General features: G+C 34.4%; 1 protein-coding gene across 8 annotated transcripts in view; it reads right to left on the reverse strand.

The window, feature by feature from the left end:
* The window catches only part of LOC108688942 (titin), an 85,086-nt gene that overhangs the window by 13,748 nt on the left and 45,508 nt on the right, over positions 1–25,830 (reverse strand). For 6 of the 8 annotated variants that reach the window (XM_018195500.1, XM_018195494.1, XM_018195498.1 and 3 more), the window contains 4 exons: positions 12,297–25,697; positions 7,360–11,667; positions 7,054–7,079; positions 399–6,975 (listed from right to left, as the gene is read on the reverse strand). In XM_018195500.1, coding sequence (XP_018050989.1) covers positions 399–6,975; positions 7,054–7,079; positions 7,360–11,667; positions 12,297–25,697 — 24,312 coding nt within the window. The remainder of the gene's footprint in view (positions 1–398; positions 6,976–7,053; positions 7,080–7,359; positions 11,668–12,296; positions 25,698–25,830) is intronic. The other 2 variants (XM_018195499.1, XM_018195501.1) reach the window with 2 other exon arrangements.

Below are 25,830 nucleotides of genomic sequence, written 5' to 3' on the forward strand. Positions count from 1 at the left end.
CGAAGAGTTTTTTAGGCGGATACAGCTTTTATATAAGCAAAGAATCTGTTTGCTCATGAATCTGTACTATTTTAATTTAACATAGGATCTTTTTATATTAATTATGCAAATAAATCTTTGGTTATTGTATTAAAAGATATAATTACAATATGTAAATACCGATATGCTTTTCATACGCAGCTTTTCATACGTAGCAAAAAACTTAAGGATAATAGACAAAAAAAACTTTTTTAAGATAATTAGGCGAAGGAAAGGAAAAGCAAAGCACAAGAATAAAGCATATATACTCATTCTCACAAGGGTCAAAATAATTATTAAAGTATTAATTATTATTATCAGTGAAAGCATATTCTAATTTAATTGCAGATGCTAATAAAGCATGAATGCCATCTGCAAACCTTCTTCGAATGTGGAAATACGTCTCTTGCTTTTCAACTTCAGCGCCAAAGATTCGGTATCGGCTTTCTCGTATGAGTATTTTCTATCACGATTCAATTGTAATTTAATATCATCTTCAATTTCTTCTACAATATATGGAGCTTTTTGTTTCTTTTTCTTTCGTCTTAGCGGAATATTCATTTCATCGATATCAAGCTCTTCGATGCTGTATTCTTCTTTCCCTTCTTCTTCTGATTCATTGATGACTTCTTCAATAATCGGACCAAAATCTTCGATTTCTTGAATAATTTTGATTGTTTCCTCTCCAGTCTCTTCAGAATATGTAAGCGGCCGTCTTTTTGGTTTTAGACGTACTTTACCGGACATAGAAATATCTTCTTCTTCATATGTATTTAATGAGATTTTAAATTCTTGTTCTACATCCTCTTTTCTTTTTGTATAACGTGGTCTAAATGTTACATTCTCTACTTCAGTAACTTCTCTGATATCTGGTCTAGACTTTTTCTTTGATCGTAATTTACGTAAAGTAACATCTTCATAAATTTCTTCAATTGGTTTCGGAGCTTTTTTCGGTGGTTTGCGTTTCAAAGTAAATTCTTCAATTACTTCTTCAGGTTGTTCTATAATCTCGATTTTCCGAATAGTTAATTCTTCTGTAATTACATCTTTAATTTCTGGTATTGGTTCTTTTTCCCTTAATAATATATCTGCAGATATTTCTGCAATTTCTTCTACTTTTTTATCTTTTACAGGTTTCACAATAGTTACTTCTGACATTTCTTCCGTTTCGAACATCTTCCTTCTTGACTTAGGTTTTAAAGTAATTTCTTCAACTATATCTTCTTTTCTTTCTTCGACAATTGGTTTCTTAATTGTCACTTCGTCAACAACTTCTTCTTTGAAAGATTTTTCTTTTGGTTTTTTTAATATTACTTTTTCAGAGATTTCTTCCAGTATTTGCTCTTCTTCTTTTGGAACGGGTTTCTTTACAGTTATTTCAGCAGCAAATTCCTCTGTAACGGGCTTTTTCTTAGGTTTCTTTTTCAACGTAACTTCTTTTGTGACTTCTTTTATATCTTCTTTTCTTTCTTCGACAACCGGTTTCTTAATCGTCACTTCATCTGCGATTTCTTCCTTGAGAATTTCTTGTTTTGATGTCTTTAATACCACTTTTTCAGAGATTTCTTCCGGCATTTGTTCTTCCTCTTTTGGAACGGGTTTCTTTACAGTTATTTCAGCAATAAATTCCTCTGTAACGGGCTTCTTCTTTGGTTTCTTTTTCAACGTAACTTCTTCAGTAACTTCTTTTACATCTTCTTTTCTTTCTTCGACAACCGGTTTCTTAATCGTCACTTCATCTGCGATTTCTTCTTTGGAAATTTCTTGTTTTGATTTCTTTAGCACTACTTTTTCAGAAATTTCTTCTGACATTTGCTCTTTCTCTTTTGGAACGGGTTTCTTTATAGTTATTTCAGCAGCAGATTCCTCTGTAACGGGCTTCTTTTTTGGTTTCTTTTTCAACGTAACTTCTTCAGTGACTTCTTTTACATCTTCTTTTTTTTCTTCGACAACCAGTTTCTTAATCGTCACTTCATCTGCGATTTCTTCTTTAGGAATTTCTTGTTTTGATTTCTTTAGCACTACTTTTTCAGAAATTTCTTCTGGCATTTGCTCTTCCTCTTTTGGAACGGGTTTCTTTATAGTTATTTCAGCAGCAGATTCCTCTGTAACAGGCTTCTTTTTTGGTTTCTTTTTCAACGTAACTTCTTCAGTGACTTCTTTTACATCTTCTTTTCTTTCTTCGACAATCGGTTTCTTAATCATCATTTCATCTGCGATTTCTTCTTTGGGAATTTCTTGTTTTGATTTCTTTAGCACTACTTCTTCAGAGATTTCTTCTGGCATTTGTTCTTCCTCTTTTGGAACGGGTTTCTTTACAGTTATTTCAGCAGCAGATTCCTCTGTAACAGGCTTCTTTTTTGGTTTCTTTTTCAACATAACTTCTTCAGTGACTTCTTTTACATCTTCTTTTCTTTCTTCGACAACCGGTTTCTTAATCATCATTTCATCTGCGATTTCTTCTTTGGGAATTTCTTGTTTTGATTTCTTTAGCACTACTTCTTCAGAGATTTCTTCTGGCATTTGCTCTTCCTCTTTTGGAATGGGTTTCTTTACAGTTATTTCAGCAGTCGGTTCCTCTGTAACAGGCTTTTTCTTTAGTTTCTTTTTTAACGTAACTTTTTCGGTGATTTCTTTTACATCTTCTTTTCTTTCTTCGACAACCGGTTTCTTAATCGTCACTTCATCTGCGATTTCTTCTTTGGGAATTTCTTGTTTTGATTTCTTTAGCACTACTTTTTCAGAAATTTCTTCTGGCATTTGCTCTTTCTCTTTTGGAACGGGTTTATTTACAGTTATTTCAGCAGCAGATTCCTCTGTAACGGGCTTCTTTTTTGGTTTCTTTTTCAATGTAACTTCTTCAGTGACGTCTTTTACATCTTCTTTTCTTTCTTCGACAACCGGTTTCTTAATCGTCACTTCATCTGCGATTTCTTCTTTGGGAATTTCTTGTTTTGATTTCTTTAGCACTACTTCTTCAGAGATTTCTTCTGGCATTTGCTCTTTCTCTTTTGGAACGGGTTTCTTTACAGTTATTTCAGTAGCAGATTCCTCTGTAACAGGCTTCTTTTTTGGTTTCTTTTTCAACGTAACTTCTTCAGTGACGTCTTTTACATCTTCTTTTCTTTCTTCGACAACCGGTTTCTTAATCATCACTTCATCTGCGATTTCTTCTTTGGGAATTTCTTGTTTTGATTTCTTTAGTACCACTTTTTTAGAGATTTCTTCCGGTACTTGCTCTTTCTCCTTTGGAACGGGTTTCTTTACAGTTATTTCTGCAGCAGATTCATCTATAACAGGTTTTTTCTTTGGTTTCTTTTTAAACGTAACTTCCTCAGTTTCTTCTTTTCTTTTTTCAGTAATTAATTTTTCAATCGTTACTTTGTCAGCGACTTCTTCCTTGACAGATTCTTCTTTTGGTTTGTTTAGTACTACTTCTTCAGGGATTTCTTCCGGCATTTGTTCTTTCTCTTTTAGACCAAGTTCTTTTACAATTATTTCAGTAGCAAGATCATCGGTTATGGATTTTTTCTTTGGTTTTTTCTTTACTGTAATTTCTTCAATGATTTCTTTGGCATCTTCTTTCTTCTCCTTGGTAGTCGGTTTTATAATTGATACTTCAGCTTCTATTTCTATTTTGTCTTCAGTAAACTGCTTTGGTTTTTTTAATAACACTTCTTGAGAGATATCTACTTCACCTTGCTTTTCTTTCGGTTCTAACTTCTTTCTTTTTACAATTAATTTTTCTGTTGGTATCTCTTGCTTTTCTTCAGGAATATTTTTTAACGTAGTATCCTCACTACTGTCCTGTAATTTTATTTCTTTCTCTTTGATCTTTTTCTGTTTCTTCTTCTGTTTTACTGTAAAGTCATCAATAATGTCTTTGGGCGTCATTGGTATAATGTCTTTTTCCTTAGTTGGCTGTTCTTCTATGCTTTCTTCTTCGGGTTTATTTTTTGTCCAGCTTTTTAAAATTATTGTTTCAGGTTCATCTTCGGGTTTTTCTGAAGTTGGTATTCGAAAATTGATCTCGGGTTCTTCTTCATGTTCCTGTGGCTTTGGTATACCCTTTATTAAAGGAATTTGCTCCATATCTTGTTCAGGTTTTTTTCTCTTAAATGGTTTATATGATTTCGAGTCAGGTTCATTTTCTGATTTTTTGTTTATTTCGAATTCTTCAGGTACATATTTTTCAATTTCTGGCTTATCAAATTTTATTGGTTTGAATTCATCAGATATGAATGTTTTTTGAGGTTGTTGTTCTTTTTCTAGAGGCATATCCTTTATGGATTCTTTTATTTTAGGTGTTTCTTTATTTTCTGTTTCTTGTTCTAATTTTTTTATCGGTATTTTCTTTAGTTTGATCTCTTCCGGTATAATTTTATCTTCTTGTTTTATTTCACCTTTTCCAATAATAAGCTTTTGTGATTCTTCGAACGTTTTCTGCGTCTTCTTGAGTGTACGTTCATAAATAGATTTGTCTTCTATTTGTTCTAAAGGAACTTTTTTTAGTTCTTCAAACTCCTTATCTAATTTCTCTAATTCAATCAAATCTTTCTCTAAGACTTTAGGTTTTTTGTATTTCTTCTTTATAACTTGTAATGCTTCTTCTGTATTTCTAGATAAAATGCCAGCTTGTATTGGATTTTTTTCTATATACGTAACTTTTGGTATTTGTAATTGTGCCGGATAGTCATCGACAAATGTAACTTTACTTCGTAACATGATTTTAGGAAAAATTGGTTCAATTATTTCTTTTTTCTTAACAATTGGTACTTTTTTCAATTTAATTGTGCCAAATTGGATTATTTCTTGCATTGGTTCAATATATTTTAATTTTGTAGGTTTGATTTCTTTTCTTTCAATTTTCTGTGGAACTAATTTTTGCACAGATTCAGGCAATATTTTTTTTTCTTTTTTCTTTTTCATTGGCTCCCATTGAATTTTTTCAGGCATTGGTTCTAATACCGGTCTTTCATACTCAGGTTCTATCCATTCCTCTATATCGTCTTTCTTGACGATTTTTTTCTTCTTTTTCTTTATAACTTTCTTTTCTTTTATTTTCTCGATAGATTTAAGCTCCATTGGTTTTTCTTCTGCAGTAATTTCTTCTTTTGGTTTTTCAAATTCCTTTATTTTTTCGGAATGTATTGTTTTTATTTCCTTCAATTCATCTTCGGGTTTTTTCTCTTTTAAAGTATCTTTCATTTTAACTTCGGGAATTATTTCTCCTGTAGTTTCTAGTATAATTTTCTTTATTTTTATTTGTTCTAATTTAGGTTGGCTGGATGTTATTTTTTCTCCTATTTCTTCTTCCTGTTTTTTTTCTGGAGTGATCTCTTCTTTTTCGATAGGAGCTAATTCTTTCTCTTTTTCTTTTTTAATGTCAGTCTTCCTAGGTTTTACTTTTTTCTTTTTTGTTATTTCATCTGCTACAGCTAGATCAACTTTACTAATTTCAATAATTTCTATTGGTGTAACACTTAATTCTGCTTCCTCTTCAGCAAACGTTTTTTCCGTGATGAATTCTTCAGGTACTACTTCTGTTGTTACTTCTGAAATTTCAACACTTTCTTGTAAAAGTACATCCTTTTTAACCTTTTCCTTTTTGGGCCTTTTCATTTTTATGTCCTCTACTGCTTCTTCTGGTCGGTCTTCCTTCACTTCTATAACTGATTTTACACTATCATTTATCTTTTCTAGCATAATTTGCTCTTCTTGTGTTTTATTTTTATCAATTTCATTAGTTATGATTTCGGAAATAATTTCCGTAGTTTCTATTTCCTCATTTGCAATTATTATTTCTTCTACTTTTTCTTGTGTTGGTTTTTTTAATATAATATCTTCGATAATTTCTTCTTTAACTTGTTGTTTACTTACATGTACTGGTTTAATTCTTTTCGGTGCTTTCTTCACCGTAACTTCTTTTATATCAACTTGTGGTTCTTCTTCTTTCACTGGCAGTATCGTTTCTTTCACTGGTTTTATTGTTTCAAGAAGATCCTCAATAGAAGTATCCGGAATTGCCTCAGTAACTTCGATTCCTTCTTTTGTTATAACAGTCAATTTTATTTCTTCTTCTTTTAGTTTTTTGTCTAGTATTTCTTTAGTAACTTCGATAGTAATTTGTTCCTGCACAGGAATCGTGTTTGTTTCTTCCCGTAAAATTGTCTTTATCGGGCTTTTTTCTTTTTTAATTTCGTGTATCGCAGCTTTTCTTGGTACAGCTTCAGCTTCTGTGAATTTAGTAACAGAGGATTCAGTTAAGATTTGCACAACTTCGATACTCTCTCTAGGAGTGAATATAGTTTGAGCTTGTTCTATCTCTGGTTCATCTAAAACAATTTCTTCAACAATTTCTTGTAATACATTATCTTCATGAGATTTTCCCTTTTTTCTCTTTATTTTCTTTTCTATCGGTGTTTCGATAAGTTCGACTATTTTTTCTTTAACAATTATTTGAGTATCTTCAATTGGTTTCTGATCAATTTTCTCCTCAGGTACTTTAACAATTGATTGTTGTGTATCTATTTTTGTAACTGTAATAGTTTCTTTTTTGTCTTCCACGATAGTTTTAGCCTTTTCTTTCTTTGGTATGTCCGTTTGGATTTCTTCTACTTGCTCAAAAACGTCAGCAGTGTCTATCATGGGTTCCTTTTTCTTAATTATTTTTTTGGATGGCATTTCTTCTGATTTTATTTCCTCGACCTTAACACGTTCATTTTTCTTTGGTACTTGTTTTGTCTTAATGTCTTTCTGTATCGGTTTTTCAATATTCTCGTTCTCTTCTTTGATAGATATTTTCTTTTTTTCTATTGGTGCTTCCTTGAGATCTATTTCTGTAATTTCTACCGATTCTTCTTTATGTGTAAGGAGTTGAGCTTTTTGAATCTCTATTTCTTTTGTTACAACTTCTTCTATAATTTCTTCAGGCATTTCGTAAATTGATTCTTCTTCCTGTAAAAATATGGTGAGAATACGAAATATATTATAATATACTAAATAGAACAACTTTTTGTATTTTCTCTAGCTTACCTGATATAGCCCTTCTTCTCTGGTATCTAAAAAAACAAAGATAAGAAATCAGATTAATAAAAAAAAGATTACTAAAAATTTTTTTAACTGCGATAATTGCGTTTTAATAAGTGATTTAATAATATTAATATTTTTATGTATAATATTAGTATTATCAGATAATAATTGATAGTTTATTTTTTCTTTCTTTCAATTTTAATGAGATGTATATTCAATGAGATGTATATAAAATGAATTGTAGAGAAGAGATGTATGTTTTAGTAGGACGCAAGAATTAGTAAACACTAAAAGTAAAACCAAACTTACCTTCCAAAGTCTTTTTACTGATTTTAGATTTTATCATTTCATCGTATTTAATGTGTATTTCAGGTGTAGTGTCTGCGTGAAGATTTGTAACTTTTGTCCCCTGTTCCTCTTTGTCCTCATTACTTATAATTATTCTTTTGGTACTTCCTTGTTTAATAATTTTCTTTTTAATCTTCTTTGGTTTTTCTTCTTTTACTAGCTTTTCAATTAATGTATCTCTTTTTATATTTTCTTCTTCAATTTTGATGAAATCAGGTTGTGAAGATAATAAAGTTTCTTCAACAATTTCTTCGATTGGGCCAACTGTAATTGATGTTACGGGTGATTTATCATTTTCTTCTACAGTTATTTCTTCAGTTACTTGTTGTTTCTGTCCTTTAATAATTTGCTTTTTAGTGATTTTTTTCGGTTTTTTCGTTTCGACGTCTATTTCAGTTACTTTTGTTTCCTCCTTTACTTCTTCCTTTTTACAAGGTTTTACAAATTTGGGATGAGATAGTGGAAGAACAGTTTTCTCAACGATTTCTTCTAATGGACCTTCTGTAACTGTTATTATAGGTAGTTGTCCTTGTTCCTCTATAGTTGTTTCTTGCTGTTTCTGTTCTTTCTGTTTAATAACTTTCTTTGTAATCTTTTTCGGTTCTTCATCCTCAATTATTTCCTCAGTTACTGTTACTTGCTCCCTTATATCTTCTTTTTCAAAGGGCTTAGTGAATTCGGATTGTAATAGAGGAAGTACAGTTTCTTCAACAACTTCTTCTACTGGACTTTCTATAACTGGTGATTGACCCTTTTCCTCTATGGTTGTCTCTTTTGTCACTTGCTGTTTCAGTCCTTTACGTTTAATGACTTTCTTCGTAGTAATCTTTTTCGGTTTTTCACCCTCAATTATTTCCTCAGTTATTGTTTCTTGCTCCCTTATGTCTTCTTTTTCAAAAAGTTTGGCGAATTCGGATTGTGGCATAGAATATTCAGTTTCCTCAACGATTTCTTCTAATGGACCTTCTGTAATTGTTGTTATAGGTAGTTGTCCTTGTTCTTCTACAGTTGTTTCTTGTATCACCTGCTGTTTCTGTCCTTTCTGTTTAATAATTGTCTTTGTAGTAATCTTTTTCGGTTTTTCACCCTCAATTATTTCCTCAGTTATTGTTTTTTGCTCCCTTATGTCTTCTTTTTCAAAAAGCTTGGCGAATTCGGATTGTGGCATAGAATATTCAGTTTCCTCAACGATTTCTTCTAATGGACCTTCTGTAATTGTTGTTATAGGTAGTTGTCCTTGTTCTTCTACAGTTGTTTCTTGTATCACCTGCTGTTTCTGTCCTTTCTGTTTAATAATTGTCTTTGTAGTAATCTTTTTCGGTTTTTCACCCTCAATTATTTCTTCAGTTACTATTACTTGCTCTCTTATATCTTCTTCTTCAAAGGGCTTAGCGAATTCGGATTGTAATAGAGGAAGTACAGTTTCTTCAACAATTTCTTCTACTGGACTTTCCATAACTGTTGTTACTGATGGTTGACCCTTTTCCTCTATGGTTGTCTCTTTTGTCACTTGCTGTTTCTGTCCTTTACGTTTAATGACTTTCTTCGTAGTAATCTTTTTCGGTTTTTCACCCTCAATTATTTCCTCAGTTATTGTTACTTGCTCGCTTATGTCTTCTTCTTCAAAGGGCTTGGCGCATTTGGATTGTGGCATAGAATATTCAGTTTCTTTAACAATTTCTTCTAATGGACCTTCTGTAATTGTCGTTATAGGTAGTTGTCCTTGTTCTTCTACCGTTGTTTTTTGTGTCACCTGCTGTTTCTGTCCTTTCTGTTTAATAACTTTCTTTGTAGTAATCTTTTTCGGTTTTTCACTCTCAATTATTTCTTCAGTTACTATTACTTGTTCCCTTATATCTTCTTCTTCAAAGGGCTTAGCGAATTCGGATTGTAATAGAGGAAATATAATTTCTTCAACAACTTCTTCTACTGGACTTTCCATAATTGTTGTTATTGATGGTTGATCCTTTTCCTCTATGGTTGTCTCTTTTGAAACTTGCTGTTTCTGTCCTTTACGTTTAATAATTTTCTTCGTAGTAATCTTTTTCGGTTTTTCATCCTCAATTATTTCTTCAGTTATTGTTTCTTGCTTCCTTATTTCTTCATCTTCATTGCGCTTCTCGAATTCGGATTGTGGTAGAGGAAGTATAGTTTCTTCAACGATTTCGTCCGCCAGACTTTCCATGACTGTTACAAGTAGTTGTTCCTGTTCCTGTATAGTTTCTTCCGTTCTCTGTTGTTTTTGTTCTTTGCGTTTAATAATTTTCTTTTTAGTGATTTTTTTCGGCTTCTTTCCTTCGATTGCTTCTTCAATTATTTGCTTCTGTATTTTCTCTTCTTCAAGGGGTTTGGCGAATTCAGGTTGAGGAGAAGAAAGTACAATTTTTTCTACTGTACCTTCCGTAACTATTTTTACAGGTAGTTGTTGCTGTTCCTCTGTAGTTTCTCTCGTCATCTGCTCCTTATGTCCTTTATGTTTAATTATTTTGTTTTTAGTGATTCTTTTCGGTTTCTTTTCTTCGATTACTTGTTCAGTTATTGTTATTTGCTCCTTGTTTTCTTCCTCTTCAAGAGGCTTAGCGAATTCAGGTTGTAGTGGAGGAAGTATGATTTCTGTGATTTCTTTTACCATACCTTCTGTAATTGTTGTTACAGGTAGTTGTTCCTTTTCCTCTATTGTTGTCTCTTCTGTCACTTGTTTCTGTCCTTTAATAACTTTCTTTTTAGTGATTTTTTTCGGTTTTTTTCCTTTAATTAATTCTCCAGTCACTATAATTAGCTCCGTCTCTCTTATTTCCTTCTCGTCAAGGAGCGTTGCAAATTCAGCCTGTGGCAAAAGGAATACAATTTCTTCAGCAATTTCTTCTATCGGACTTTCAATAATTGTTATTATAGGTAATTGTCTCTTTGAATCTATTATCTCTTCTGTTACCCATTGTTTCTGCTCTTCAACAATTTTATTTTTAGAAATCTTTTTTGATTTTTCTTCCTTGATTATTTCCTCAGTTATTGTTACTTGCTTCCTCATTTCTTCTTCAAAGGGTAATTTGGGTTGTAGTAGAGGAAGTACGGTTTCTTCGACGATTTTTTCTACAGGACCTTCCGTACTTGTAGTTATAGGTAGTTGTCTCTTTTCTTTTATAGTTGTTTCTTCCGTCACCTGCTCTTTCTGCTTTCTGCGTTTAATTATTTTGTTTTTAATGGTCTTTTTCGGTTTTTTCCCTTCGATTACTTCTTCAGTTACTGTTACTTGTTCCCTTGTTTCTTCATTTTCGGGCTTGATGAATTCTATATGTGATTTAGGAAGAATAATCTCTTTAATGATTTCCTCCACTGGTCCTTCTGTAATTGTAGTTACAGGTAATCGTCCTTCTTCTTCTGTAATTATTTCTTCGATCACTTGCTGTTTCTGTCCTTTATGTTTGATAATTTTCTTTTTAGTTATTTTCTGGGGTTTGTTCCCGTCTACTATTTCAGTTACTGTTACTTCCTCTTTTATCTCTTCCTTTTCAAGAGGTTCTATGAATTCAGAAGATAACAGTGAAAGAACAGATTCTTGAATAACTTCTTCTACTGGACCTTCTGTAATTGTTGTTACAGGTATTTGTCCTTTTTCCTCTATTGTTGTTTCTTCTGTTATCTGCTGTTTCTTTCCTTTACGTTTAATGATTTTCTTTTTAATTATCTTTTTTGGTTCCTTTCCTTCGATTACCTCTTCAGTCACTGTCACTTGTTTCTTTATTTCCTCCTGTTCAAAGGGAAGTTTGACGAATTTAGAATGTGATACAGGAGAAACGATTTTTTCTTTTAGTTTATCTATAGGTGCACTTATTAATAATTGTTTTTCTTCTATAACTGATATTTCTCCGTTTTGTATTACCGTTTTTATTTCTTCTTGATTTTGAGCGGTTTCTTCTAATTCTTCAATTTTTGTTGGTACTATTTCTTCTATTTCTATTTGTCCTGTTACTTCTTCAATATGCATAAATTGTTTTTTTGGTATGGATGGTATTTGTGGTTCTATGTCTTCTATTTCTTCTTCAATTACTATAATTTTTTCTTCTTCTGATTTAGTTTTTGGTTTCTTTTTACGAATTATAGTTTTCTTTGTTTTAATCGCTGGCGTTTCATTTTCTTTAGTTTTAAATTTTGTGATATATTCTTCAATTACTTCAGTATCAGATTCATTTGTTGGTTGTTTTGTTTCGTGTATTGTGGTGTGTTGTGTGACTGTGATATGATGTTGTTGCTCTGATGCTTCTGTAGTTTCTGAAATGTACACAGAAAAAGTGTGGTATATGATTAAATTGTTGTATGTAAAATGTTTTGTCTGTCGGCATTATTTGAATTTTGATGTTGTATTAGTATTTATAATGTTTAACAATGTATTAGACGCAAGTAATGGCTGCGTTCAACGGACTCAACTATTAAGTCCGCCGAACGCAGCCAATATATTGACAAATTTTTTTATTATAATTTATTACTCGAATATTGGGTAGTATTAAAACATGATTATTATGAAGCATAATGAAATCAGCTGCTAGTTGACTATATAAGATATTCTTATCTAAATGTCAGTAAATTATAACTCTGTATTTTATTAGTTCTGTACTTACCGAGATAATCTATAACAAGATCGTAATGTTAAATCGAACATTAGTTTCGAACATTTGTTAAATATTTGCATTAAATGCCAAAGATTCCTGATTTGTGTATTCTAATTATATTCCTCTTTTTATCTCTTTTATTAATATAAACTAACATACTTATATAATTTGTCTGTTTAACTTATTAAATATTACGATCATTGTGTTTAATCGAATCGAATTTCTTCAAATGTCGCGTGTGAATTATCAATGCAATTTATCATGTTACTTTTCTATACATATAATACTTACCTAAAATTTTTTCTAAGTAGTCGGCTTCAAAAGATGTGCTTGCTATTTTTGGTACTATTGGAATTACGGGTTCGGACAGATTGGATTCAATTTCAGTAATGTGTTGCAATTCAGTAACAATTATACATTGTTTTTCATCTTTGACATCATGAGCTGTTTTACTGTCTGGTTTTGAAACACTGAATTCCGATACTACATTTTCCGGATGAATTTCAGTTTTTAGAGCAACTTTTCGTTCAATTATATCTGCTTGCGCGATTTTTTCCTTAGCAAGACCTTTGACGACTTCTTTTGTTTCTTTCTCTGTAGGAGTTATTTGGGTAACTTCAACACCTTCCGAAATGCGAAACGAAACTTCGGCTGAAGCACTTGCTATCACTTTTTCAACGATAATAGAACGTTCGCTTTCATGAGGAATCGTTTCTATTTGTTGTACACTCTCAAATGGTATTTGTTTTGCTATTATTTTCTTTACATCAGGTTTAACAAATTCCATCATTTCCTTCGTTGATGATGACGCAATCACATGAGATTTTTCAGCAACTGCCATGCTTAACATGCTTTGATCGGCTATTTGTTTAGTTACTTCTTCCGAATTTTTTACGTCTTCTTTTATTTCTTTCTCTGTAGCGATTACTTGGATAATTTCGACTCCTTCGGAAATGCGGAATGACACATCAGCTGTTGCGCTTGTCATTTCTTTATCAGGAACAAGTAAACGTTCGCTTTCATGAGAAATTGGTTCAATTTGTTGTATGCCCTCAAATGGTATTTGTTCTGGAATGATTTTCTTTTCCTCAGGCTTGGCAGATACTATAATTTCCTCTGTTTCTGATGACGTAATTACTTGAGATTTTTGAGCAACGGGCATACTTAGCATGCTTTGTTCGGCTACTTGTTTAGTTGCTTCTTCTATACTTTTTACAACATCCTTTATTTCCTTCTCCGTAGCGGTTACTTGGATAACTTTGACGCCTTCAGAAACGCGGAATGAAACATCGGCCTTTGAACTTGGCGTTTTCTTATCGGGGAGAAGCAAACTTTCTCTTTCATGAGGAATTGATTCGGTTTGTAATATACTCTCGAATGGTAATTGTTCTGGAATGACTTTCTTTTCCTCAGGTTTAGAAGATTCTATAATTTCCTGCATTGTCGATGACGCTTCTACTTGAGTTTTTTCAGCAACAGGCATGCTTAACATGCTCTGTTCGGCTACTTGTTTAGTTGCTTCCTCTACACTTTTAGCAATATCCTTCGTTTCCTCCTCCGTAGTGGTTACTTGGATAACTTTGACGCCTTCAGAAATGCAGAACGAAACATCGGCCTTTGTACTTGGTATTTTCTTTTCAGGGAGGAGCAAACATTCTTTTTCATGAAGAATTGATTCGGTTTGTTGTACACTCTCGAACGGTATTTGTTCTGGAATGATTTTTTTTTCCTCAGGCTTGGCAGACACTATAATTTCCTTTGTTTCTGATGATGTAATTACTTGAGATTTTTGAGCAACGGGCATACTTAACATGCTCTGTTCGGCTACTTGTTTAGTTGCTTCTTCTACACTTTTAGCAACATCCTTCGTTTCCTCTTCCGTAGCGGTTACTTGGATAACTTTGACGCTTTCAGAAACACGGAATGAAATATCGGCCTTTGTACTTGGTATTTTCTTATCGGGAAGAAGCAAACTTTCTCTTTCATGAAGAATTGATTCGGTTTGTAGTATACTCTCGAACGGTATTTGTTTTGGAATAATTTTCTTTACTTCGGGCTTGGAAGATTCTTTAATTTCCTCTGTTGTTGATGATGTAAAAACTTCAATTTTTTCAGCAACAGAAATACTTGACATGCTTTGATCGGCTACTTGTTTGTTTGCTTCTTCCACACTTTTTACGTCTTCCTTTGTTTCTTCCTCTGCAGCTGTTACTTGAATAACTTCAACACCTTCGGAAATACGGAACGAAACATCAGCTTTCATACTTGGCGTTTTCTTATCGGGGAGAAGCAAACTTTCTCTTTCATGAAGAATTGATTCGGTTTGTTGTATACTTTCGAACGGTATTTGTTCTGGAATAATTTTCTTTACTTCAGGCTTTGAAGATTCTCTAATTTCTTCCGTTGTTGATGATGGAACCACTTGAGTTTTTTCAGCAACGGACATACTTAACAAACTCTGCTCGATTACTTGTTTAGTTGCTTCTTCTACACTTTTTGCAACTTCTTTTATTTCCTTCTCCGTGGATGTTACTTGGATAACTTCGACTCCTTCAGAAACACGGAATGAAACATCTGCCTTTGTACTTGGTGTTTTCTTATCGGGGAGAAGCAAACTTTCTCTTTCATGAGGAATTGATTCGATTTGTTGTATACTTTCAAATGGTATTTGTTCGGGTATTATCTTCTTTATTTCTGGCTTAATAGGCTCTATTATCTCTTCTGTTGTTGATGATGTAATTACTTGAGATTGTTCTACAACAAGCATACCTAACATACTCTGATCAGCTATTTGTTTAGTTGTTTCTTCTTTTACAACTTCTTTTATTTCCTTTTCTGTAGCGGTTATTTGTATAACTTTGATGCCTTCGGAAACGCGGAATGTAATATCAGCCGTTGCGATTGATGTTTCTTTATCCGGAAGAAGCGAGCGTTCGCTTTCATGAGGAATTGATTCAATTTGTTGTATACTTTCAAATGGTATCTGTTCCGGAATTATTCTTTTCGTTTCAGGCTTAATAGATTCCATCATCTCTTCTGTTGTTGATGATGCAATCATTTGAGATTTTTGAGCAACGGGCATACTCAGCATGCTCTGCTCGGCTATTTGTTTAGTTGTTTCTTCCAAGCCTTTTATGATTTCTTTAGTTTCCTTTTCCGTAGTGGTTACTTGGATAACTTCGACTCCTTCAGAAACTCGAAATGAAACATCGGCTATTGTACTTGGTGTCTTCTCATCGGGAAGAAGCAAACGTTCCCTTTCATGAGGAATTGCTTCAATCTGTTGTATGCTCTCGAATGGTATTTGTTCTGGAATGACTTTCTTTTCCTCAGGTTTAGAAGATTCTATAATTTCCTGTATTGTCGATGACGCTTCTACTTGAGTTTTTTCAGCAACAGGCATGCTTAACATGCTCTGTTCGGCTACTTGTTTAGTTGTTTCCTCTACACTTTTAGCAATCTCCTTTGTTTCCTCCTCCGTAGCGGTTACTTGGATAACTTTGACGCCTTCAGAAATGCAGAATGAAACATCGGCCTTTGTACTTGGCGTTTTTTTATCGGGGAGAAGTAAACTTTCTCTTTCATGAAGAATTGATTCGGTTTGTAATATACTCTCGAATGGTATTTGTTCTGGAATAATTTTCTTTACATCAGGCTTTGAAGATTCTTTAATTTCCTCCGTTGTCGATGATGCAACTATTTGAGTTTTTTCAGCAACAGACATGCTTAATATACCTTGCTCCGCTACTTGTTTAGTTACTTCTTTCACACTTTTTACAACTTCCTTTGTTTCCTCCTCCGTAGCAGTTACTTGAATAACTTCAATGCCTTCGGAAACACGGAATGAAACATCGGCCTTTGTACTTGGTATCTTCTTATCAGGGAGAAGCGTATACTCGCTTTCATTAGGGATTGACTCGATCTGCTGTATGCTTTCAAACGGTATTTGTTCCGGTATTATTGTCTTTATTTCAGGTTTACCAAATTCTATAATTTCTTTCGTTGTTGACGATGCAATTACTTGAGACTGTTCTGCAACGCGTATGCCCAATATATTTTGCTCTGCTGTCTGTTTAATTGCTTCTTCTTCTTTTTTTACTATTTCTTTTATTTCTTTTTCAGTAGCTGTTATTTGAATAACTTCGACTCCTTCGGAAACGCGGAACGAAACATCAGCCATTGTAGTTGGTACTTTCTTATCCAGGAGAAGTGAACGTTCACTTTCATGAGGAATTGATTCAATCAGTTGTATACTTTCAAACGGTATTTGTTCCGGTATTATTCTCTTTGTCTCAGGTTTTGTAGATTCTACCATCTCTTTTGTTGTTGATGAAGTAATAGTTTGAGATTGTTCTGCAACACGCATAGTTGGTATGATTTGTTCAGCTATCTGTTTCGTTGCTTTTTCCAAACTTTCTATGATGTTTTTCGTTTCTTTTTCCGTAGCGGTTACTTGAATAACTTCGACACCTTCAGAAACGCGGAATGTAATATCGGCCATTGCAATGGCTATATCTTTTTCCGAAACAATCGAACTTTCTCTTTCGTGAGAAATCGATTCAGTTTGTTGTATACTCTCAAACGGTATTTGTTCTGGTATTATTTTCTTTATTTCTGGCTTAACGGACTCAATCATATTCTTTGTTGTTGACGATGCAATTACTTGTGATTGTTCTGCAACGCCCATAGTCAACATTTTCTGTTCGGCTGTTTGTTGACTTGCTTCTTCCAAACTTTTTATTATTTCTTTTGCTTCTTTCTCCGTAGCTGTTACTTGAAAAACTTCGACGCCTTCGGAAACGCGGAATAAAATATCGGCTTTTTTACTTGATGTTTTCTTGTCAGGAAGAAGCAAATGCTCGCTTTCGTGAGGAATTGATTCAATTTGCTGTATGCTTACATATGGTATTTGTTCGGGTATTATTTTCTTTATCTCTGGCTTAATAAATGCCATCATCTCTCCTGTTGTTGACGATGTAACTATTTGAGATTTTTCTGCAACATGAATACTTTGCATTTTTTGCTCAGCTGTCTGTTTAGCTGCTTCTTCCAGGCTTTTGACAACTTCCTTTGTTTCCTTCTCTGTTGCGATTACTTGAATAATTTCGACACCTTCAGAAACGTCGAATGAAACTTCGGCTGTGGTACTTGGTGTCTTTTTATCAGGAAGAAATGAACTTTCGTTTTCATGAATAATTGACTCAATTTGTTGTATACTCTCAAAGGGTATTTGTTCTGGTGTTAATTTTTTTATCAGAGGTTTAACTGACTCTGTCATCTCCTCCGTTGTCAACGATGTAAATACTTGTGACTTCTCGGCAACTCGCATGCCTAGCATAGTTTTTTCGGCTATTTGTTTAGTCGGTTCGTGTGGTGTAAGTAATTCTTTTTCTGTTTCATTATAAGATACTTCAAAGATCGACAATGGAATTAGTTCTTCTAAGTTTGGTTTACCTGTCTGTTCTTCGGGAATTTGTGATCTTGCAAGCTCTTCAGCGTTACTCACTGTCAAAATTTCTGACATCTCCGCGACTTCTATGCTGAATAATTTTGGGAGAGCTTTTTGCTGTTTTGGAATCTCTGATGTCGGTAATTCTTGTTCTATGTCCGTAGAAATTACCTCAGACACAGTAACAGAACTCATTTGTTCAATGCTTAGCTTTCCTTTTTGATCATTTTTTTCCTTCAATTCGGGTATTTGTTCTACAGTTGCAGCAGTTATAATTTCGCTTTTCTGAGCTATTTCTCTACCTAAGAAACATGGTATGGCTGTTTTCTCCTCTAATTTTTTTAGACTTGGCAGTTGTGCTTCTGTCTCTGTAGATATTACTTGAGAAACTAAAAGTGAGGAAAATTCGTCTAATTGTGGTTTACCTTTTTGTTTTGTTGGACTTTCAGGTTTTGGAAGTTCTTCAGCATTTGTGACAATAAGCATCTGAGAAATCTCGGCAATTTCTCTACCAGACATCGTAGGCACCGCAGTGAATCTATTAGGTGCAATGGAACTCTCGAAAGTTTCTTCGGTTTCATGAGATAATATTTGAGATATAGTTAAGGACGATAATTCTTCTACTTGTACTTTCCCTTTACGTTCGTCAGGTGATATCTGATTTGAAAGTTCTTCTGCACTCATCATCGTTAAAACTTGACTAGTTTCAGCTACATCTCTACCAGATAAATTAGTTTGCGCCATTTTTTCCGTAGGCATTTCCGAACTAGGCAATAGAGCTTCCGCTTCACTGGATATAGTTTGTGTTATACTTAAGGATAATAATTCTTCGAGATTTGGTTTTCCCTTTTGTATCTCGGGCTTTTCAAGTTCTACAAATTTATTTAAACTTAATGCAGTCGTTATTTCTGTAGTTTCTGCTATGTCTCTACCATATAAACTTGTTTGCGCCGTTCTTTCAGTTGGTATGTTGAGGCTATCAAGAATATTTTCAGTTTCTTGAGATTCTGTTTGTGAAACTATTAATGGTATGAATTCTTCGAGACTAGGTTTACCTTTCTGTTTTCCGGTTTCTTTTTTAGGAATGAGTTCTTCGGCATTAGTCATTGTTAAAACTAGTGTTGTTTCCGCGATATCTCTACCAAACAAATTTGATTGTGCTGTTTTTCCCGTAGGAAGTTCAGCACTAACTAATGTTTCTTCGGCCTCATTAGAAATTACTTGTGAAATAGTCAATGGAATTAATTCATTAATTTGTTGATTGCCTTTCTGTTCCTCAGGTCCTCCTATAGCAAGTTCATTGGTCTCAGATAATGTTGTTATTTCAATTGTTTCAGCGATTTCTCTACCAGAAATATTGAAATCAGCCTTGCTATCTTTTGGAATAACTTTACTAGCTAGAAGATTTTCAACTTCATTGGAAATAATTTCGGAAACAGTTAAGGATGACAATTCTTCGAGTCCTGGTTTACCTCTTTGTTCATATAATTTAGTAGATTTTGCAAAATCTTCGGTTGTATTCGCTGTTACTATTTGAAGGATTTCTGCAGTTTCTCTGCCTGTTAACTTTAATTGTGCCTGATGTTGTTTTGGTGTAATGGCTTCAGGTAAGATATCTTCGATTTCATTAGAAGCTGTCTCAGTAATTACAACCGTTGTAAGACTTTCGAATTGTGGTTTGCCTTTCTGCCCTTCGGGTTGCAATTTGCACTCAAAGATGTCTTCTCTTTCGGCTGGTGTTGTTTCTGACTTTACTATTGATTCCACCGTGGTCTGAATTATAGTTGCTTGAGAGGAAAGTGGTTTTTCTTCTTGAAGTTCTCGAGTATTTTGTATACTTTCTACGAAAGAACCTTCAACAGTTTGGAATAAATCGATATCTGATGTAGCTTTGACTTCAGTTTGCTTTGAAACAATATTCAACATCCCTTCTTTGTCTTCGATAATTGTTTCTGAAATTTGTAATGGTTTTAACTCCGTTATATCAATATTCGCTTTTTGTGTCGCAGGTTTAAAAAGATCATCGAAAGTCTTCTCACTTTCTTCAACAATATTCTCGTTAACAATAATGCTTTCAAACGTGTCTCGAGCTGATGTGGCAATTTGAGGTGTTGAAATATAATCTGAAGGTTGTTCAGATACGTCTACTCGCGATTCTACCATTATAGTCTCTAGTATATCGTGCTCAGTAACAATAGTATCGACAGCTGTTCGCGATATTTCATGTCTCTTCTCTTCCAATGATGCTTCGACTTCGGCAGATGTTATCTCCGTAATAAATACACCATGACCTTCTTCGAATGTTGGCATAGCTGTACTGAATATTATCTTCGGATACTTATCGAAAGTACGTTCGCTTTCCGCACTTGGAACTTCATGAACTATGATAGGTTGAAATGTGTCTTGTTTTATGTGAGCTTCGGCTTGTATTTTTTCGAAAGATTTAATCGGTTCAGTATTTTGCTCGATAAATATTTGAGCCTTTTGGGCAATATCCATACCAAGTTTCGCTAATTTTATTCTTGCCATACTCTCTTCGTATTTCGGAATATTCATCGTTTCTTCTTTGTCTTGTATTAAGATATGATCTACGGTAATACTTTTCCCTTCGACGAAGCTAATCTCGGCGCTACGCTTATCGGGTTTGAATTTATCAGTGAATATTGCACCTTGCTCTTGAGGAACCATTTCGCTGACGTCAATACCTTCCAAAGTAGATTGTGTTTTATGTGCTTCGCATACAATCGGTTTCATTGCTGAAGGTAATTCTCCGAGTTCTTCGCGTAAATTAATTTCCGTTCGTTCAGCTACTTCTTTACCTTCCATTAAAAGATTTGCCGCTTCAAGGCGAAGTTTCTTTGTAGCAAATTCCTCTTCATTGTCTTGAGCATTAGTAGATTCTGTAATGGCAACGAATCTATTTTCATCTAAAATAACATGCGCTTTTGTTTTTATTAATGGCGTCTCCTGAATCCTATCTATTTCTTTCTCCACTAAAGTTTGTTCGGAGAATTGTACTGTCTCAAATGGTTTTTGACCAATTAGCGCGGTTACTTTTGTTGGTACTGTAACTTCGTTCATTTTACCTATACTTGAACTGGTAATTATTTCAGATCTCTCGGCGACTTCGTGACCAGGAACAATAACCGAGAGTGCCAAATGAGATTTATCTTCCTGTAATGTTTCAAGGGGAGCTTCTTTGTCAGCTATTTTAATTTCCGTAACAGAGGTAACGTGCTTACCTTCTTCGACAGCTAATTCTATTTTGTGCATTTCTGGTGTGAATTTGCCTTTGAAGGGTTTCTCTTGATCTTGAATCATGTCTTCAGTTACTAAAAGGCTTTGATGTACTTCATGTGTAGGTGATACGGTTTTAACGTCTGGCTTTTTGATGGTTACTTTTCCTACAGAATGTTCAATAGCTACCGCGGTCGTTTCTGCTATACTGTGAGTAGCATCAATATCGAATGAAGCAGCGTATTGACGCGGTTCCTCAACGATATATGTCGATTCTTTATCTGCTGGTGTTATATGTTTTATACTTGCGATGACTTTACTTTCTTCCATATCGATGTTTACTATTTTATTTTCCGGCATTAATGCTGGCGTAAATTGCTCTTCTCCTTCTTGAATAACAAGCTGTGATTCTACTAGTGGATTAAACATTATATGATCTGGAACTGCGACGGCAATCAGTGGTGTTTCGCCAGTAGCAATTTCACCAGTGCTAAAATTAGCGATTTGTATTGTTGTTTCGGCGACGCCATGAGTTTCGATTAGAGCTTTCTCTGCTGTTCTTGTTTTTGGTATTTCCTTCGGCTTATATTCTGTTTCTTTATCCTCTAAAATTATCGAAGATATCTCTACACTTTGTTCCATCATCATGGAAAGATCAGCTTGAACCATCGATGGTATTTTATCTTTCTTGAGTATAGTCTCCATTTCCGTTGGCTGAGTTTCCATTGCTACTATTGCCTCTAACGGAATATTCGAGAATGTGGCTGAAATAGAAATCGGTTTTGTCTCCATCAATTCTCCAGTGCTAGAATTTGGAGTGATTTCGTTCTTCTCAGCAATAATATGTCCGGCAAATTGAATCTCGGCTTTTTTCTCTATAGGTTTTTTGGGAATTTGAAGAATATCTTCCTTTTCGCCTAAAATCTCAGTAGATATAGTAGCACTGATAATCTCGGCAATGGATATTTGAGCAGTGTCGGTTTTGGTTTGTTTATCTTGAAATTCTATTTCTGTTTCTGTTGCAATAGTTTCGCTTTGAACGATACTCTCAAACGGCAAATGTTCCTTTTTTGCTGCTGCTGTCTCTGGTGTTTTTACATTAAGGTCTCCTGGATAAATGGCTGGTGTAACCTCAGTAAGTTCGGCGATTTTATGAGCGTCAAAGCTGGTATTAATTTTTTCACCTGGAATATCCGGTTTCTTCAAATATTCTCGTTCCTTATCAGACGCAATTGTTTCAGTCACTGTTATGCTTGTTTCTTCTTCAAACGATATACCTACTCTTTTTTTATCTGGTTTGACGAAATCAAGCATACGTTGTTCTGAGTCACCGGTTGACATTTCGGATGTAATAATACTATGATGAGTTATATGCTCGGTCATAGCCATTGCGGAGATCGTTTCTTCGCGTATTAATTCGCTAATGTTGTCAGTTGCAGTTATTTCAGCAGCTTCTGCCACAGTATAAGTAGGAATATCGAAAGTAGCAGATTTTGATTGTGGTTTTTCCATTTCTGCAAGCATGCTTTCTTTGTCACCAGTTGTTACAGAAGAAACAACAAGAACTTCACCCATTACAAATTCAAAATTAGCTTTTTTCTCTGGTACCAACATATAAGGAAAAGGTTTTTCAGTTTCTCTTGTTTGCACTTCTTCAGCAACAGCTATTTCAAATGGTAATAATGTCGCTTTAGGACGTGCATCTTGGATAGGTTTGGTAGATAATTCAGTTGGAACGATACCACTAATAATCTCAAATGTCGAGGCTATATTTTGTGTTACTACGTCTATTATAGCTTCGGCTGTTTTTGGTGTCTGTTTTTCACCAAGTATATCTTCTTTGTCTTCAGGATGCGTAATTTCAATTGTCAGACTTTCTCCTTCTTGAAAAGTAATATCAACCTTTTTAATATCAGGTTTTACATCCGTTTCTAAAAGAGATTCTTTCTCAGATACTGATATTTCCATTTGTTGTACAACATCTAATCCGCTCTGCAATTGAGTGACACTTTCTTGATGTGGTTTTTCTTCTTTCAATGCACTTATATTGCTCGCAAGAATCATCTCCTGTGTTTCAGCTATTTCATGGCTCTCGGTTATGTCTAATACAACCTTTTGTTTATCTGGTAACTTTTTCATTAATAATTCTTCCTCCTTCAATACGGTAGTTACTTCAGTGATGATCAAATTTTCAGACTGAGCGCATACTTGAAGTGCAGCATTTTGTTTAACAGGACTCGCATCCTCATCCCTGGTTCGTTCTGCTTCGCCGACATTTGTTTCTGTTACTATCAATTCTTCCAGAGCTTCTTGTTGTACTATTGCTTTACCTAATTTTGGTAGATCACTGCTTATTTTTTCAGCACTTTGTTCCACTAAAATCTCTGTCTTTGATGCGATGGTGTGACCAGTTATGGATGACTCAACCGTATGAGTCTGTGGTTCAGTATCTGGCGTGTAAATATTCTCGAAATCATGTGGAATTATTTCTAAAACGCTGGCGCCAGGTCTCATGTCTGCGAGGTTAATGTTTGCCATCTTTTCCTCGGGTTTTATGTCTGTTTTATAAACATCTTCCTTTTCTGCGGTTTCTTGTATAACGATACTAATAGTTTCTATAGGAACATGAGATAGATATGCTTTTCCACTCACAGGTTTATCTACCGCTAGATACTCTTCGGTCGGCGATTCTATTCTTATTTGTTCATATATAGGAGCTACTTGCGTCATATATTCAGTATTTGCAAATGCACTTTTAACATCGGTTATATCAAAATATTCCGTTTCTTTTTCATCCGCTACAATCATTGTAGTATGCAAGCTCTCAATCTGATTCATTGAAATAATGGCGGTCATTGTTTCAGGAATCTTATCTTTCCTTGTCGGAGCTATATCTTCTGCTACAATAGTCTCATCAACAATTGTTTCTTGTAGACTGACTGTTTCAATTTGAGCTGTAGCAGTTGATACGGCTTCTTTCATGACTTTACCTAAATTATTTTCAGGTTGGGTTTCCTGAACTTCAAGCGAGATCATTGGATGAGTAGGTACCGTTTTTCCGCGATGTGATTCAGGCATTTCAAAAATTTTCAATTCGGCTTCTTTTTCTCCAAAAGTTGTTTGTGATATTTCAATACCTCTGATAGCATCGTAGATCGTCTCGATCGTATGAATTTCTGGTTTAGTATCTTCCTTCATGCTAGTCTCTCGATCATGAATGAGCGTTTCAAGGACAGTTTTCGCTTCGGTTAATTGAATGGATACAACACCGCTCTCTGTGACATACTTGAGTATATCTTTCAAGTCTGCGGGATAGTCTGCGGTTTGAACTTGAGATATTAATATATGTTCCTCCGGTCTGACTGACGTTTCCGCTAATACTTCAAACGGTTTCTCATCGACATTATAAGTTCCTTCAGATTCTTGAACAATTGTGTCTGTTATAGAACCAATCTCCAATGGGGAAATCGATGTAACGGCTAGTTTAGTAGTAGGTTTTTCTTTAGGATGATAATCTTGTTCTTTTTCAGATGTCATCGTTTCCACCGTCACAGCTGACATAATTTCAACAACATTCAAGTCAGCTGTGATTTGTTTACTCTCTTCGATTGTCAAATCATCTTCTTTTTGTTGAGTATCGATCATTGATATCGTGACTCCTTCCAAAAGAGTGATATTTGGAGTAACTTCGAAAGAATCTACTTTTCGCTCGGGAATATATTCGCCTTCACACTCCTGTATGAGATCATGACGAATAACAGCCGTTTCATTTCCATAGGAAATTTCAATTTGAGCCGTTTGACTCGGTGGTAATCTACTTGGAATGTATGCTCCTTCTTTTTCGGGTGCATTCATCTCTTCGGTAACGCGTTGTCGTTGCGAAATTATCGATTTGGTAGCGACTTCAGTAGGTACTATTAACTCCGGATAATATTTTCCTGGTTTATCCTCAGAATAAATTTCTTCTACCATCAACGGTTCTATTGCATTGATGTTAACTCGAGGTTTTGTAAGTACCGTTTTCGTAGGTTCCAATTTATTTTCAACCAAACCTTCTTGTATTTCATAAACCGAAAGTGATATTTGTGGTAAGACAATATCTTCTGCTTTAACGCTTAAAGGTGTTATAAAATCTTCGGTCGGTATTTCGCTTTGATTAACTATGGTCTCTCTAATAGTTGTAGCTTCTTGTACAGTAACTTGAACATCCGCTTTTCGACTTGTTTCTGGTGTAGTCAAAGTTAGATTTGACACACTTTCATCGTGAGTCAGTGTTTCGCTAATGAGAAGACTTTCTTTCGTTATTACCGAAGGTGTAGCTTCATAAGAAGTAGCTTTGAAAGATCCAGAAAATTCATCAGTAGATATATGTGCAGTAGTTTCCATGGTAGAATATGGTTCTATCGATGAGATTGATATTGACGCTTTACGTTCGATAGGTTTGGTACTTGCCACTTGATCAATTTCTTTTTCGTGTACTGATGTCATTTGTTCTGTTAGCGCGATAACAGTGTCTAATGTGTATTTAGCTTTCTCTGATTCGGGTTTGCCAGGTGCTTGTTCGATTGTATGATCTAATGGTATCACTTGATTTCGTTGACTAGATACATTTAAAACCATAGACGGCAGTAATTGATCTTTTGTTATTTCAAATTCTTCTATCTCTTCCAGTTGTATCTCATCTCTACCAATGTTTGATCTTTTTGGTATCAATGTCTTTCTAATTTTTTTAATAGTTTCTTCTTCCTCTTCTGTGTCTATTTGTTTTTCCATCTCTTTTTGTTTTTGTTTACGAATCAATCTGCCCTTTGAATCCCGTTCAAGTTCAATAATCTCTTCTTCGATTTCTTCCTTTTTTCTTTCTTTATCAATCTCCTCGACTTCCTCGATTTTTATAGATTGAACCCCCTCTTCCCTATCTTGTGTTGTTTCTTCAATTTGATCCCTTGGTTTTTTATCTTTGCGTTTGCGCAATGTTGTGTGTGCCTGCCGTGTGTCCTCGTATTCTGTGGAAAGTATGTGAGAATTTTGTGTCAGACGTGAGTGTTGCGTGATGTCTTTATTTTCTTGCGTTCACGCGCACACATACACACACACACACACACACACACACACACACACACACACACACACACACAC

The sequence above is a fragment of the Atta colombica genome, unplaced genomic scaffold (genome assembly GCF_001594045.1).
Source record: "Atta colombica isolate Treedump-2 unplaced genomic scaffold, Acol1.0 scaffold250, whole genome shotgun sequence".
Lineage (NCBI taxonomy): Eukaryota > Metazoa > Arthropoda > Insecta > Hymenoptera > Formicidae > Atta > Atta colombica.